Raw genomic sequence first — 16,716 nt, 5'->3', positions numbered from 1 at the left:
CGCTCTGGTTTTATGGTTTCATTACAACTTAAGAATAATAGCATTAGGGGACTCGACCCAGGAAGAACCAACCCTACCATTTGGCAGAATGGGACAAAGTAATTCAGAAAGCAGAAGGCGTTAGATAACATTGAGTGTTCTCACTTTTTGTTGGGACTCCCAACAAAGCAAATGCCCCAAGTCCAGTCCTGAGCCCCATAGATAAGCCCAACCAAATGTAACATTCCACCCATTGTCAATCCAGCCATTCTCTGTAAACAACAACAACAACAACAACAATAATAATAATAACTACTACTATAACAACACTTTTATTGATTATCCAGCTCTCCCGATGGTTCAAGGCAGGGTACAACAAATTCAAAAACAAATGAACATAAAAATACATTACTAAATTTCATAAATAAACACACGCACACATATATACCGTATATACTTGAGTATAAGCCAACTATCCATAATAAAGAAACAAGAACAATCTATATATATAAAAGAGTGATGGAATCAGGGCACCGGACAAAATAACAAAACTACAGACCCCCCAACCTCGAAATCTGACAACATAACCCATCATCCACACCTCTAGGTTGATACAACAAAAAGAAAAGAAAAATAAAATCCTAATTAGAGGGACAGGAATAATTGTTTTTATCCAATTACTGCCAGTTAGAGGGCTAAACTCCACCCACTTGGTCTCCTAGCAACCCACTCAGCCCAGGGGACAGGCACAGTTAGGCCTCACGTAGGCCTTTTCCACAGATTATCTGATTTTAACTGGATTATATGGCAGTGTAGACTCAAGGCCCTTCCACATAGCTATATTACCCATTTATAATCTCATATTATCTGCTTTGAACTGGATTATCTTGAGTCCACACTGCTAGATAATTCACTTCAGTGTGCATTTTATACAGCTGTGTAGAAGGGGCCTCATATAATCCAGCTCTAAATAGATAATATAAAATTGTAAATATACAGTACAGTCTCACTTATCCAACATAAACAGACCGGCAGAACGTTGGATAAGTGAATATCTTGGATAATAAGAAGGGATCCAGAAAAAGCCTATTAAACATGAAATTATGTAATGATTATACAAATTAAGCACCAAACATCATGTTATACAACAAATTTGACACAAAAAGTAGTTCAATACTCAGTGATGCTATGTTGTAATTACTGAATAATAATAATAATAATAATAATAATAATAATAATAATAATAATAATAATTAAGGCCAAGATCGAAAAATCAGCTGTTGAACCAAAATGCAGATTGTGCTAGGAAACCGACGAAACCATTGATCATATCCTCAGCTGCTGTAAGAAAATTGCACAGACAGACTACAAACAGAGGCACAACTATGTGGCCCAAATGATTCATTGGAACTTATGCCTCAAGTACCACCTCCCAGCAGCAAAGAACTAGTGGGATCACAAACCTGCAAAAGTATTGGAAAACGAGCACGCAAAGATACTGTGTGTCCGCTCCTGGAAGGTGTAGGACCCAAGAAATAGGCTCACACCGCTGGTCGCAATGGAAAACTTTATTGAATCCGCCTTGCCAAGATGACTGCAAAAGCTTTTACTGACTCTCTTCCGCTTTTCCCCTCAGTATATGGGGTTGTTGCCTCCCCCCTCCTCCTTCTCCATCCACACCTCCCTTTCCTTTGGTCCTTTCCCACGTTTGAAGACCAGACCCTGTCATAAATCAGCCTATCCTGCCAAATGGTCTCCTTCCTCTGTCCTCTTGTAGTCAGGTTGCGAAAAGACCAGCTTTGATGATGCTGTTCTTTGTTGCACCCTGACATGACTCCCCCCTTCGGACGACGACCCTGCGGGGAGAGACAAAGTTCCGACAATCTAAGAACAACAGCAGCAGAATAAGCCAGGAGAAGGAAAGAAGAAGGAGAGAGAGAGTCCAACCCCCCCCCCCTTTTCGGGATCATGGTCCAGGTTTATGGGGAAACTTTGTGTGAAACTGTTTTCTCAACTTCGGGGCTTTAACATGCTCTGCTGCTACCCATTCCGGGTGTAAGGTCTGTGAAGACCATTGGACCAAGTAGTACAGTTTCCCCCGAGACTTCTTGGAGTCCAGGATATCCTTGATTTCAAAATGGGTGTGTGCCCCCACCATAATGGGGACCGGATCTGCCCCCGGTTTACTCCATCTGTGAGTGTTTGGCGCTGGTTTCAGCAGGCTAACGTGAAACACTGGGTGCACCTTGCGCCATCTATGAGGCAATTGTAACCGTACTGTCACTGGGTTCACAACGGCCGAAATGGGAAAGGGACCAACATATCGTGGGCTCAGCTTCCGGGATGGTTGTGTGGATTTCAGGTGCTTTGTCGACAAGTACACTAACTCCCCCACTTTGTAGTCCGGTGGTGCTGTTCTCTTTCTATCTGCATATTTCTTGTAATCCACTTTGGCGGTGCGCAAGGCCTCCTGAACTGAAGGCCAAGCGGCAGCGATCTTCTCGCCCCAATTCCCTGGCTTCTCGTCAGAAGGCAACTCCTTCTGCAGTGCGGGGAATGGCGGAAAATCTCTGCCGTTCACAACTTTAAACGGAGAGACCCCAGTGGACGCGTGATCCGAATTGTTAATGCAATATTCGGCAAGTGGTAGCATCGAGGACCATTGATCTTGCTGGTACGTGCTGTAGCAACGGAGGAACTGCTGAAGGGTCTTCTGAACCCGTTCGGTGGCTCCGTCTGTTTCTGGATGGAAGGCTGTGCTCAGGGCCCTTTCAGTTCCTAAAATACCCAGGAAAGACTTCCAAAACCTCGATGTGAACTGAGAGCCCCTGTCACTTATGATCCGCTTGGGACACCCGTGCAGGCGGAACACGTGTTGCAGAAACAATTTGGCCAACTCGGGTGCCGTTGGAAGTCTCTTAAGGGCCACGAAGTGAGCTTGTTTGGAGAACAGGTCAATTATAGTCCAGATTGTGTTGAAACTGTTGCTGTTGGGCAGGTCTACCACAAAGTCCATAGCTATATCCGTCCACGGTCTCGAGGGGTCTGCTACTGATTGCAACAATCCTTCCGGTCTGCCCACCTTTTGTTTTGCCATAGCGCACACTGGGCATTCCTGCAAATAACCCTTTACATCCTTGCGTATGGTTGGCCACCAGAATTGTCTATTCAACAGTTTCAGAGTTTTTGTAAACCCAAAATGACCAGCGAGCTTGGAGTCGTGTGCTTGGGCCAGCACCCTCCCCCGAAGTTCCTCCGGTACATAGTATTTGGAACCGTGAGTCCACAATCCCCCTGTTTGAGACAGTTCATCCCTATGAGACTGGAGCCAGGGGTCAGCATCTGCAGCTAGCCTCAATTCCTGGGACAGTTCGTGTGGTTGACCACTAGGTGGGGGCTTTTCCTTCGCTGTTGCCCTTGTCTGCACCATCAAACCCAGCTGTTCTTTCGTGAACACAGTTCCGACTTCCCCCAGGGCCGAATAGTTTGCATCGGGCATTCGAGATAGGGCATCTGCCATCCTGTTCTGGGTCCCCGGAAAGAACTTCAGCTTAAAATTGAAACGGTTAAAGAACTGTGCCCATCGCAGTTGTTTTGCATTCAGCCTTTGAGGGGTACGTAAAGCTTGCAGATTCTTGTGATCAGTCCATACCTCAAATTGGGCCTCGGTTCCCTCCAAGAAATGCCTCCAATGGGATAGGGCAGCCTTCACTGCGAAGGCCTCCTTCTCCCACACCCGCCAATTCCGTTCCGTTTCCGTGAACTTTCTTGATAAATAAGCACACGGTCTTAGAGCACCCTCATCATCGGCCTGCAACAGTATTGCTCCATAGGCCGCCTCTGATGCATCACAATGAACCACGAAAGGTTTGTCCCGTTGGGCATGAACTAATATGGGTTGACTTGTGAACCTCCTTTTTAATTCCTCAAACGCCTCTTGGCACTCAGGCGTCCAGTTCAGCTTCGCACCCGGCGTCTTCATCTTACGAGTCTCCCCCACTCCCTTAGTCTTTAGTAATTCTGTCAAAGGCAGAGACAGCTTGGCAAAGTCTTTGATGAACTGTCTATAGAAATTTGCAAAGCCTAGGAATCCCTGCAGCTGTCTTCGAGTCCTTGGAGGCTCCCACGCCAATACATCCTGCACCTTGGCGGGGTCCATAGCTATGCCTTTTGTGGAAATGCGGAACCCCAAGTAGTCTAACTCCGTTTTGTGGAATTCACACTTGGAGAGTTTAGCATAAAGCTGATTCTCCTTTAATCTCCGCAAGACTTCTCGAGTCAGCCTAATGTGTTCAGACAGTGATTTACTGTACAAAAGAATGTCATCGAGATATATAATAACCCCCTTATATAGCATGTCACGAAAGGTCTCATTTATGAACTGCATGAACACCTTTGGACCTCCGCACAAGCCAAAAGGTAAAACTTTAAAATGGTACTGCCCAAGGTGACAATTAAAAGCCGTTTTCCAACAGTCTTCATCTTTGATTCGAATCCTATAAAAAGCCTCCCGCAAGTCCAGTTTGGTAAAGATGCATGCCTCGCCCAATTGCGCCAACATCTCTGACATTAGGGGAAGCGGGTATTGGTTTGTGGTGGATATTGCGTTAAGACCTCTATAATCCACGACCAATCTTAGGCCGTCTGCTTTTGGCCTGAAAAATACTGGCGCTGCCATGGGGGACTGAGATGGCTCAATGAAGCCTCTCTCTATATTTTTGTCAATAAATTCTCTGAGTGCCCTTTTCTCTGGTTCCGACATTGCATAGAGTTTTGGCTTAGGTAGTTTGGCATTGGGGTCTATTTCAATTGCACAGTCCGTCTTCCTATGAGGGGGCAACTGGTCACACTCCTTCTCACTGAACACCTCTGCGAATTCATGGTAGACTCTGGGAACGCTTTCCAATGGTACCCCCTGTGACGTGGCTGCTATCGCCCCCTCTGGCTCCAGTACCTCTATGTCTTTCGGGGTACTCTCAAAATTGCAATTTCCATCCCAGAAAGTAAATGTCTCCCTTTTCCAGTCAATCTGAGGGTTTTGCCATCTCAGCCAAGGAACGCCCAAAATGACTGGCTGATGTGCCATTGTTGAAATCACAAATTGCAATGTCTCAGCATGAGAACCCATAGTCATTCTTAAAAACCCTGTTTTTTCTGTTACTGGGACTCCGTATGCTGGGGTTCCATCCAATTGTGCGAAGACTACTGGTGTCTTTAGTGGGTTTGGCTCCACCCCCAACCTGTTTGCTAGTTCGGGAGTAATTAGGCATCTCGTGCACCCACAGTCCAACATAGCATCTGCCTCTACCTGAATCCCTGTCTCTGGGTTCAACAGCCTCACTCTGACTCTCACAATGTCACAATTTACTCTTCTCAACTCACCCCCGTCGCCCTCTGGTGGTTCGATCTGTTTCCGGGCGTTCAAAACAGATCCCAGTCGTTTCCCGGTAACTCCAGGTCCTCCGCTTCCTCCATCTCTTCTGCCTGAAGCTGCCCTGGGGCTAAAGCCGTTTCCGTTGCCATGGCAGCTTTCCCTTTTGCTAGTTTGGAGCTCTGGTGGGGTGGCTTCTGGCTGTGAAGCCTCTCTCCTTTTGTCTCCACGCCTGTCCCTTTCGGACACTCTGCCGCTCGATGTCCCTCGCGGCCGCAAGCGAAGCAGGCCCCCCTCCCTGCTCTCCTCTCCCTGCTGGTCGACCTTCCGCGACGAGGGGAGAAGCGCCGTGTTGCTGCTGTCGGGGGTTTGATTCTGTTGCTCTCCCTTGGACGACGAGAGATTTGCTGTTGGTCCACCTCCACGCGCCCCGCTAGCAAAATCCAGTCCTTCAAGTCTCTTGGATTTCCTCTGTGTAAAGCCCACTCGAGCACCTCAGAGCGTAAACCAGCCCTGAAATATTCCAGTTTGGTGGTGTCGGACCAGTCCCTGATCTTCCCCGCTGTGGCTTTAAATTCCAGGGCATATTCTGACACTGTCCTTCCTCCCTGGTATATCCTTTTGAGTTGGGCCTTCGCCCTCTCCTCTGCCAAAGGGTCTTCGAATCTCTCACGGAGGGCTCTTAGGAAATCCTCCAGACAGGCTAGCTCCCGGGCACCAGTATCATACATCTGCATTAGCCAGTCTGCAGCTGCTTCTTTCAAGTTTGCCCCCACCATGTGGATTTTTGCGCTTTCTGAAGGGAATTGGTCCCCAAAATCCTCCATGAAGTGTCTTACGTTTGTAATGAAATAAGACAGCTGTTTGGGGTCCCCGTTGAACTTCACCCGAAATTCTCCCTTCCCAGGCATTTGGCTCCTTCCCGACAGGCCCGTGGGGAAAACTGATGCCCCCTGCCGAGGCATCTCGTCCTCATAGTCCTGTGGACCCTCCCCGGCAAAGGGACGGGGTTCAGTGCCTCTCCCGGGCAGCCCTCTCCTCTGCTCTCGTTGCTCGACTGTCGCCCTCCAGGACTCGTTTACCTGCCGCTGCATCAGATCCATCTGTCGAGAGAAAGTTTCAAACATTTTCTCCATCGCATCTAATCTCCTCTCCATCCTTCTCATCTCCGGGGCTCCCTCTCCGTCTCGCTGCCAATCGCCTCCCATCTGGATCTTCCGTCTCACCGTCACTCCCCTGCCTGCGGGTAACTGGGTGGAGGTCAGCGGCTTCCACGACGGGTCCGAGGGGTCTGTCCCCCCTTCGCTCAATGCGGGCGATGGGTTCCTTTCCTCTCTCAACTCCTCTGCACCTCGAGGGTTCGCCTGTTCTTCTTCCAGGAAGAGGAATTCCTTCATGGTTTCTCCTCCATCAGGGTTCATGCTCTCACCGGAGAGACCTTTCCTCACGGGATGAGCCGAAAAAAAAAGGGAGTAAAAGCTTAATGTCCGCTCCTGGAAGGTGTAGGACCCAAGAAATAGGCTCACACCGCTGGTCGCAATGGAAAACTTTATTGAATCCGCCTTGCCAAGATGACTGCAAAAGCTTTTACTGACTCTCTTCCGCTTTTCCCCTCAGTATATGGGGTTGTTGCCTCCCCCCTCCTCCTTCTCCATCCACACCTCCCTTTCCTTTGGTCCTTTCCCACGTTTGAAGACCAGACCCTGTCATAAATCAGCCTATCCTGCCAAATGGTCTCCTTCCTCTGTCCTCTTGTAGTCAGGTTGCGAAAAGACCAGCTTTGATGATGCTGTTCTTTGTTGCACCCTGACACTGTGGGACTTCCGAATCCAGACTGACAAAGTTCTGGAACACAACACACCAGACATCACAGTTGTGGAAAAGAAAAAGGTTTGGATCATTGATGTTGCCATCCCAGGTGACAGTCGCATTGACGAAAAACAACAAGAAAAACTCAGCCGCTCTCAGGACCTCAAGATTGAACTGCAAAGACTCTGGCAGAAACCAGTGCAGGTGGTCCCGGTAGTGATGGGCACATTGGGTGCCGTGCCAAAAGATCTCAGCCGGCATTTGGAAACAATAGACATCACACAGTCCTAGACACTTGGGAAGCTGAGAGGGCAAAGTGACTGGGGGTAGAGGGTTGTTGCTGCTATTGTGTTGGGGGGAAATTGGCTTGGGGCTTGGGGCAGAGTCCTTGCTGTGGATGTTGGGAATTTTTTTTTCCAAAGGAGTCTGCGTCCCTCCCTGCTAGTGCTGCGCTTTGGGTTGGTTCCTTCTCCTGAGGTAGACCTTTTGCCTTTCTATTTTTCCTTTTTTGGAATAAAGCAATCACCCCATAAGCCTTTCTTTCCAAGCCTTAAAAGGAGGGAGTTTGAAAATTATAGTTTTCTAAGCAGCACGTCTGCTTCCCTGTAAGCGCTGAACTTCCCGCCAAGGCATTGCTTCCCTCACGCTCCATTTCTATTCCCAAGCCTTGGGCTGAGTTTTATTTCTGCAATCACAAAGTCAGACATTGATTTGATTCAATAGAAGGTCCACAGCAATTTATAGTTTCCAAAGGACGTTGCCAATCCTGTCAAGGCATTGCTTGGCGTGTGCTGCGTTTCTAATCCAAAGTCTACCCAAGTAGAAGAGGGACTTTTACAGTGATAAGAACCCAATTGAACAGGAAATAAGACTTTCAAACCAGGAACAGGTTTCTTCAAATATTGAAAAATAGTGTATTATTAAAAGTTATGAAAATTCGCCAAAAATCATAGGAGACAGGAAACATTCTGTAATTTGTTGAGCAAAGAGTGTGGAATGTGTTCTCCCACTGTACCAAATTTGATGAGAATAGCTCAAGAAATGAGGGCGGGAGACCCCCAGAAAAGACCCCCCTGGTTTCCTGTTTTTTGGCGATTGCGCATGCGCGTCCGCCATTTTAGAAACATTTTAGAAACATTACAAATTTTCGGAAATATCTGAAAATTTTGGGTGAAACATTTAGAACTAATTTCTACATCGAAGAGCCGGCACCCCCTACTTTAGAAACGAGAATTGAAACATTTTTTCCATCGATCGGACAAGCCTAATAAATACTATACAATACTACACAGGGACATAGACCCCCTCTACTCTCACCACTTTCACAGTACACAAACAACCAACTGCATACTAAACATAAAGACAACCATACAACAGACGTTCAATACCACCACTACCTCAACAAGTTCTCACCAACACTGCCAGACAACGCCACAGCAACACGTGGCCGGGCACAGCTAGTCATTATATATAAGAAGAGGACTCAATTTGTGTATGTGGAACAATCAAAGAACTAAAGAACATTTATTGTTTATGAGAAGAGGAGTAAATTCATCCTTCAAGAGAAAAATATTGTTTCTACTGTGAATGTAACAGTCCTTTGTCTGATTGTTTAACAACACCTTTTGTATCTGTTTTCATATTGATGTATTGAACTAAATTTAGGTTTAATGATTTCTGTATTACTGTAATAGTGGATACTTGTCTTTGTGGTTGGAGTAGTTGCCTCGGTGTCCAAAAGGGCCGTGGATGTGTAGGAGAAGGCAATCCTATAGATCACCAGGACCCAAACCATGAAGGGCTTTAAAGGTTAAACCCAATACTTTGTACTTTGCCTGGAAACTAATTGGAAGCCAGTGGAGTGACTTCAATACGAGGGTAATATGTTTGTTTGTTTATTTATTTACGGAATTAAATTCCGCCCTTCTCACCCTGAAGGGGGCTCAGGGCAGATTACAATGAACATATACAGTAGAGTCTCACTTATCCAATGTTCTGGATTATCCAATGCATTTTTGTAGTCAATGTTTTCAATATATCGTGATATTTTGGTGCTAAATTCGTAAATACGGTAATTACTACAAAGCATTACTGTGTATTGAACTACTTTTTCTGTCAAATTTGTTGTATAACATGATGTTTTTGTGCTTAATTTGTAAAATCATAACCTAATTTGATGTTTAATAGGCTTTTCCTTAATCCCTCCTTATTATCCAACATATTCATTTATCCAACATTCTGCCGGCCCATTTAATAATAATAATAATAATAATAATAATAATAATAATAATAATAATAATTTTATTTTTGTACCCCGCCACCATCTCCCCAGAGGGACTCGGATATGTTTGGATAAGTGAGACTGTACTGTATATGGGAAACATTCAATGCCATCAGACAAACAACATACATGTATATCATTAAGTTAAGAGTTATATAAGTCCATTTGGATAATATACCTATAGGGTGGCTCAGTGTGTTAAAGCACTGAGCTGAACTTACAGACCAAAAGGTCCCAGGTTCAAATCCCGGGAGCGGAGTGAGCGCCCGCTGTTAGCTCCAGCTTCTGCCAACCTAGCAGTTCGAAAACATGCCAATGTGAGTAGATCAATAAGTACTGCTCCGGCGGGAAGATAACGGCACTCCATGCAATCATGCCCTTGGCCACATGACCTTGGAGGTGTCTACAAACAACGCCGGCTCTTCGGCTTAGAAATGGAGATGAGCACCAACCCCCAGAGTCAGACATGACTGGACTTAACGTCAGGGGAAACCTTTACCTATAGGGTACCTACACTATATTGTACGTTGTTTATTTGAACTGATACTATAAATAAGGTTACCATTATCTGTTCGATGAACGACTGGGACAGGGTTACGGTCAATCACTGGGTTAATTTAAACCCAGTTCAAACCTGAAATGGTGTAGAACTACAATTACTTACAGATACAGTTTTGTACATATAAATTGATGTTACATTTAGAATATACAAAGGATTATATTACAATAGAAGTGTATAACTTGAACACAACTTACCTTGATTTATATTATATACCATACTTTTCATTTTTGCTGTGTATTATAGACATCTGTGCATATTGTTCTGTCACGCGCTGGTCCTGTAGCTATTGTCTTTGTATAGGACGTATACTTTATGCCCAGCGGGAAGCCAGGGCGCTTCAAATAGAGGTTCTTGAGGATTTTCCTGAAAAGGATAGTCCTTTGAGTCTTTAATGAGATAACAAAGTCTTTATTATTGAACAAATAATAAATCTTCAAGGAGTCAAATAACACTTCAAGGTTTCTTTAATAAACTGTTGGCCTTTTCAGTCTTGTCCCCAGGGGACAGACAATTGGCTTTGGATAACTGTGCTTTCTCTATAAGAAGAAAACCCCCTTATAACCTCTCCCAGGCTGTCTATTATATGGGCCTAGTTGATGTGGGACCCACTACCGATTCCAAATACGTCTGGGTATCGAGTGGACCTACCAACCAAGGCTTGCAGATGTTTCAGCTGGGGTTCCGTGGATCTGTGATGCTGTTCTCTCTCTGAGGTTTCTTTGGAAACTTTAGGGCTGTTTCCCTCAGGAGCTGTGAGGCTGAGAGACTGTAAGCTCTTAGCCAGAACCTTTGGGACCTTTCTCCTGGAATTTCTGTTTCTGATTCCTCGGATGTTCTATATCTCCAGATGTTCTTGAGATATGAAGCTTTTCTATGGGACGAGCTGCTCTACATCCTGTAGCTTAGCTTCCTTAAGTGAGACTGACTGAAAATGGCTCCTTCCCTCCCAGAGCCCTGAACAAGGGGCGGAACTAAACTTAATGATGATGGACAGGCGGCCTGCCCTATGACTGCAAATATTAGCAGAAAGAAAATAAAGTTGGAGCTTCTGGTACAGCCGTACCAGCACACATATAGTATGGATGATCTCTCCAGCGGTTTCATATAAACGTTAAAAAGCATTGGAGATAGAATGGCTCTTTGTGGGATGCCATATAACAGCTCCTTTTTTGAGGAGCACTACCATCTGGGACCTGGTTGAGGGACATCCAGAAATACTACAACACAGTGTCTCTGTTTCCAGCCCTCTTGGCATTCCAGAAGAATACTCTGGTTGACAGTATCTGAAGCCACTGAGAGATCTAAAACTACCAACAGGGAAACACTTCCCCTGTCGATGTTGAGACGGAGGTCATCCATTAGGGCAACCATAGCAGTGCCAACTCCATATCCTGCTTTGAAGTTGGTTTGAAATGGGTCATGGAAGTATGTGTCATTGAAAACATTCTAAACTACATGGAGATGGAGTGCAACTGCCTTCTCAATTGCTTTGCCTAAAAAAAGGAATGTTAGGGACTAGTCTGTAGCCCCAATAATGGAAGGGATGGTCCTTTCGTGCTCTAGTCCATAAGATAGTTGCCACACTCTTAAGTTATAAGAAAACCAAAAAACCAGAAAGTTAAATGCAAAGTCAATTTTATTAAAGACTAGAAGTGAGGATATTCAAAACAAACAGGATGGGTTCAGAAAAGGAGAAATCATAAAGAGACAACAGAGAGACATATATTTAGGGCAATGAAAGAGACAGGTAGCTCTGATGTCTAGTAGGGCTGAACATTGGCCAGCTCCCATGGATGTCATCCAGGAAGAGGATGTTCAGCTCAGCTAAAGCCAGGCTCGAGTGTTCCGTTGTGTGTTGTTCAGTTGTTCCATTTCCGGGGCCAAAAGTCCATGAGAACTTACAAGTAGGAGCCACAGATGTTGCCTCTTCCCCCCAGAATTCCAGAATAGTTTCCAAGGCGCCCACCATAGAACCCATCATAATATCCATTACCAAGTCCCCTACGCCCACCATAGAGCCCACCATAATATTCATTACCAAGTCCCCTAAGCCCACCATAGAGCCCGCCAAAAGATCCATCACCAAGTCCACTAAGGCCAACTCCACTAACAGCGCATGGAGTGTTGCCTCCAACAAGGAGAGGTTCAGGGGTGGCAGAGAGGATGGGGCCTGGGAGGGTGACCACAATTTCAGGTGGGTTGATCACAGCTTCAGATGGGGGAAGCTGGTTGATGCAAGATGGGTTGACTCCGGAGAGGACTCCCAGATTGGCTGCAGATTCGATGTTGCCCCCAAGGCCATAGCCAGAAACAAGGCCAGAGCCGTAGCCGAAGTTAGAGCCAAAGCCAGAGACAAGACCTCTGCCTAATCCTCTGGCGCCTCCGGATCCAAAGGCAACGGTTGGAGTGGCTTCACAGGATGGGACGGCGGAAGCAGGTCCACAGTTGGCCATGGTGTTGAGTGATGGAGGTGAGTCTGGAAGAACAAGAGAGATGCTAAACAAAAGAAAGGTTTCACTGCAACAGTAATGGTAGTAACAGACCTCCCAGCTGAAACCATTCATTTCATTCCAGTCAGTAGATAGATAGATCTGTTTATTGATTAGTCCACTGACCATGTCAACAATAAAGGACCAAAAAATCCAAAGAATGGACAGTAACAGACCTCCTCATCTGACATCATTCATTTCATCCCAATCTTTCAAAGTGTATCAATTTAAATTCTGTTGCCTAATTCTTTGTGAACAAACTAGGCATGGGATTATACTATAGTATCCAGATTTTAGATCATTATACCATTACTAACATTACTAACACTTCCTACTCCCCCAAAGTTTCAGAGGGATTCGCGAACCCGCTGCTTTTTTGTGAATTTTTTAATATATTTTTAAAGTATTTTTATAAGAAAACTACAAAGGCCATATCCTAGAACTTTTGGCACAATAACCCTACGTGCCAGGGCACTACTCTCCCCAAGTTTCAGAGAGATTTGCACACCCGTTGATTTTTAGTGAATTTTTTAATGTATTTTTCAAAAAGTGTTTTTTTAAAGAAAACTACAAATCCCATCTCCTTGAACTTTACGCACAATCACCCCACGTGCCCGGGCACTACTCCCCCCAAGTTTCGGAGAGATTCGCAAACCCGTTGATTTTTTGTGAATTGAGCTCTATGTAAGACCATATTTGAAGAGATACAGATTTCAATGCAATGAAGAATAATAGAATCATAGAGTTGGAAGAGACCTCATAGGCCATCCAGTCCAACCGACTACCAAGAAGCAGGAAAATTGCATTCAAATCACCCTCGACAGATGGCCATCCAGCCTCTGTTTGAAAGCCTCCAAAGAAGGAACCTCCACCACACTCCGGGGCAGAGAGTTCCAGAGAAGCCATGCTTACCGGTTCCTCAGATGAAGAGAAGGCAAGAGAAGGCAAGCGATGAAGCTGATGGAGGACTGTGGAAAGTAGAGGGCTTTTATACTCTCTTCGTGACGTCACAGCTGAGCCCTTAATTAATGATGCTTCAAAATCTGCTGGTTTCAGCATCTCCAAAATTACTTTAATAACACCAAGACAATCAAAGCCAAGAATTCTGCTTCAATCAGCGCCTTACAAGGAAGGTCAATGAAACAGTACGGGATCGTTTCTTTATCATTGTAGCCTCTGGGAATGTTTGTTCCAGCTTGTTGCCCTCCATCCATCGATCTGAGAAGACTCCACATTGAATGCAGTGGGCTTTTTGTGTGTTTGTGTTTTCCACTTGTTTCTTTTATTATGGTGACATTGTGAATTTCACAGGATGTTTTTTCTGGCAAAGAATACTAGTTGGTGGGTTGTTTTTGCCATCTTCTGATTTATGATACCAGATACTCATTGGTGGTCTCCCATCCGGGTATCATACTTGCCAAACCTAACCTCGCTTATTTTCCAAGATCATAGAATCATAGAATAGTAGAGTTGGAAGAGACCTCATGGGCCATCCAGTCCAACCCTCTGCTAAGAAGCAGGAAATCTCATTCAAAGCACCCCCGACAGATGGCCATCCAGCCCCTGCTTAAAAGCCTCCAAAGAAGGAGCCTCCACCACGGCCCGGGGAGAGAGTTCCACTGCCGAACAGCCCTTCTCACAGTGAGGAAGTTCTTCCTGATGTTCAGGTGGAATCTCCTTTCCTGTAGTTTGAAGCCATTGTTCCTTTGCGTCCTAGTCTGCAGGGCCGCAGAAAACAAGCTCCCTCCCTCCTCCCTATGACTTCCCTTCACGTATTTGTACATGGCTATCATGTCTCCTCTCAGCCTTCTCTTCTGCAGATCTGATGTGATCTTGTATCTTTTGGATATCTGGCCCATTTATTGTGATCCTAACTTTTGCAAAAGTATAGACAGATGTTCTCCTATCCATTGACTTAGGATGGATCCACATTGAATAAACTGGGCTTTTTCTATGCAGGTCTTTCAGGTTTCTTCCAGAACTCTCTGCCCCGGACTGTGGTGCAGGCTCCTTCTTTGGAGGCTTTTAAGCAGAGGCTGGATGACCATCTGTCGGGAGTGCTTTGAATGAGATATTCCTGCTTCTTGCAGGGGGTTGGACTGGATGGCCCGTGAGGTCTCTTCCAACTCTACGATTCTATGATTCTATGATTCTCATTGAGTTATGGGACCACTTTGAATTTCATAGGTCTCCTTGGAATAGACTACTCATTTTGCATGTTCCTTTCTCTGAAAGATAACCTACAGGATCTGATAATCACAATCTCTTCCAACTCTATGATTCTATGATTCCCATTGAGTTGTGGCACCACCTTGAATTTCATAGGTTTTCTTGGAATAGACTACTTAGAGGGGATTTTTCAAGTTCCTTCCCTTGAAAGACAGCCTACAGGTGGTCTCCACAATAGGCTCTTCATCTCCAAGTGGTCCATTTGTTCTATTGACTCCAAGAATTTCCCAGAGTTCTTTTAGTGAAGGGATACTTAGGAAAGGTGGTTTGCTGTTTACCTCCTCACAAATACACCTTGCAGCAGATGGGATTTGTTGGCAGTCTCTCATTCAAGTACTAGCTTGGGCTGAACATGCTTACCTTTCAAGATAGGATTGGATCTATAGTTCTCATGTCCCTGCAAACTAAAGCTGACAGACAGGCATTTACCCCATCTCGTGGATTTGAACTGGCAACCTTCAAGTCAGCAACCCAACCTTCAGGTCAGGAGTCCAACCAACACAAGGCTTTAATCCATTGTGCCACCATGGCTCCTTGGATTTCTAGTTGAAATCCCAACAGTATTTTGTGTAATCAAGGGTCTATGTACCAAGTTTGGTCCAGATTAATAATCAGGCCATGTAGGAGCTTTTGTGAAGTATACATACATACATTGGCACATATATACAGAGAAAGAGAGTATGCATATAGAAAGATGTATGCAGATGATCTAGTACTCATCTCCCTTTCTCGGTTGGGTCTTAAAATCTTCTGAAGGCTTTCAGTACCTACTGCAAGGAGGAATATATATATATATATATATATATATATATATATAGAGAGAGAGAGAGAGAGAGAGAGAGAGAGAGAAATCTCAAAGACATGCCTGTGTGAAAGGTTTTTCAACTGTGGCAGAAAGAGAGTAGGTATGGTGCCAACCCTGAACCACCAGCAGAAGGAGATTTCTGGGACCAAAAACCAAGAAGGCTCTACCTTGTGTCTTTTCCAAACACAATTGTGTGATCACCAGTTATTTCAGGAAAAATCACAGTCACTCAGTCTCTGGTTGTGACACCTCCGGCCCAAAAACCCATCTTAAAATCCATGTAGCTGTCCCAAGAGTCAGGATGTTGGTGTGTTGGAAAGCAAAGCACTGCAAGATGATGTCTTCAGCACTAGTGTCTTCCTACTAGTGATGTCACAAATGGAATGAGATACTGTCACAACTCTTCAGCACAACTGTGTGTAGTGCGATGAAACTGTATGCACTATCCCTCAGTGCCCTCTTGGCCAATGCAATAGGACTCCAATGCTTAGTACAGTTATTCAGATTTTAAGGTGGGTTTTGGGGCTGCATTTGCAGTTGTGTCAATAGCACCATGTTTACAAGTGTGGATGCTAAGTACTTATAGGATTGTAAACCTAGTTTATCATACTGTAACTGACTCACTGGATGACAGCATTTCATTAGCTTGTATTGGTAGTTTTATTACTTTTTGCATTACGCCAATATTTAGCTATGTTTTGAATGGTTGTGCATCATACCAAATTCCAAAAAAATGTGGGATATAAATAAAGATTATAATGATAATGATAGTATCATTGTCGTCAGAATGTGCCATGGTTCCCCATTGCTAATAATATGGGAAGTAGGATCAATCTGGGAAAGTCAGACTTGGAATCCCATATGTCTTTGAACCCAAATGAAGTTGTGCACATGTCAGGATGTGAAAACCCAGCACTCATAACAGCTGAACTCTCCACATCCCGTCAGATCAATGGGGGGTGGGAGATAATCTAAATGATAAGGGCCATCTGCTAGGAGGATGGGTTTTATGGCCTGCTCTGGGTTTTCAAGCCTGGGAAAGGACTACATAACAGATATGTGTGAATATGGAAAGGGAGGGAGGTAGGAGGTGAATATACTCGGGGTTTGGTGGGAATACGTTAGTTCTAGCTTTGTTTTCAACTTGAAAAGAAGGTCTTCAATAAAGCGTTTCCATGGAATTGCCTGTGT

At 44.9% G+C, this 16,716-nt stretch overlaps 1 protein-coding gene across 2 annotated transcripts; it reads right to left on the bottom strand.

Annotated features, from left to right (window-relative positions):
* Positions 1 to 11,620: 11,620 nt before the first annotated feature.
* LOC100557315 (claw keratin) lies at positions 11,621 to 15,852 on the bottom strand. 2 transcript variants are annotated; one of them, XM_003226336.2, is made up of 2 exons: positions 15,693 to 15,852; positions 11,621 to 12,478 (listed from the first exon to the last, which is right to left on the bottom strand). In XM_003226336.2, exon 2 carries the CDS (start codon positions 12,453 to 12,455, stop codon positions 11,901 to 11,903), a length of 555 nt encoding a protein of 184 aa, XP_003226384.1. In that variant the 5' UTR covers positions 12,456 to 12,478; positions 15,693 to 15,852; the 3' UTR covers positions 11,621 to 11,900. The 2 variants fall into 2 exon arrangements, with proteins under 2 accessions (XP_003226384.1, XP_062821207.1); XM_062965137.1 differs by lacking the exon at positions 15,693 to 15,852 and adding an exon at positions 13,404 to 13,448.
* Between the last annotated feature and the right edge of the window lie 864 nt (positions 15,853 to 16,716).

Source organism: Anolis carolinensis, unplaced genomic scaffold (genome assembly GCF_035594765.1).
Source record: "Anolis carolinensis isolate JA03-04 unplaced genomic scaffold, rAnoCar3.1.pri scaffold_14, whole genome shotgun sequence".
In the NCBI taxonomy this organism is placed as follows: Eukaryota; Metazoa; Chordata; class Lepidosauria; order Squamata; family Dactyloidae; genus Anolis; species Anolis carolinensis.
This window is presented reverse-complemented; position numbering and strand designations above follow the sequence as displayed.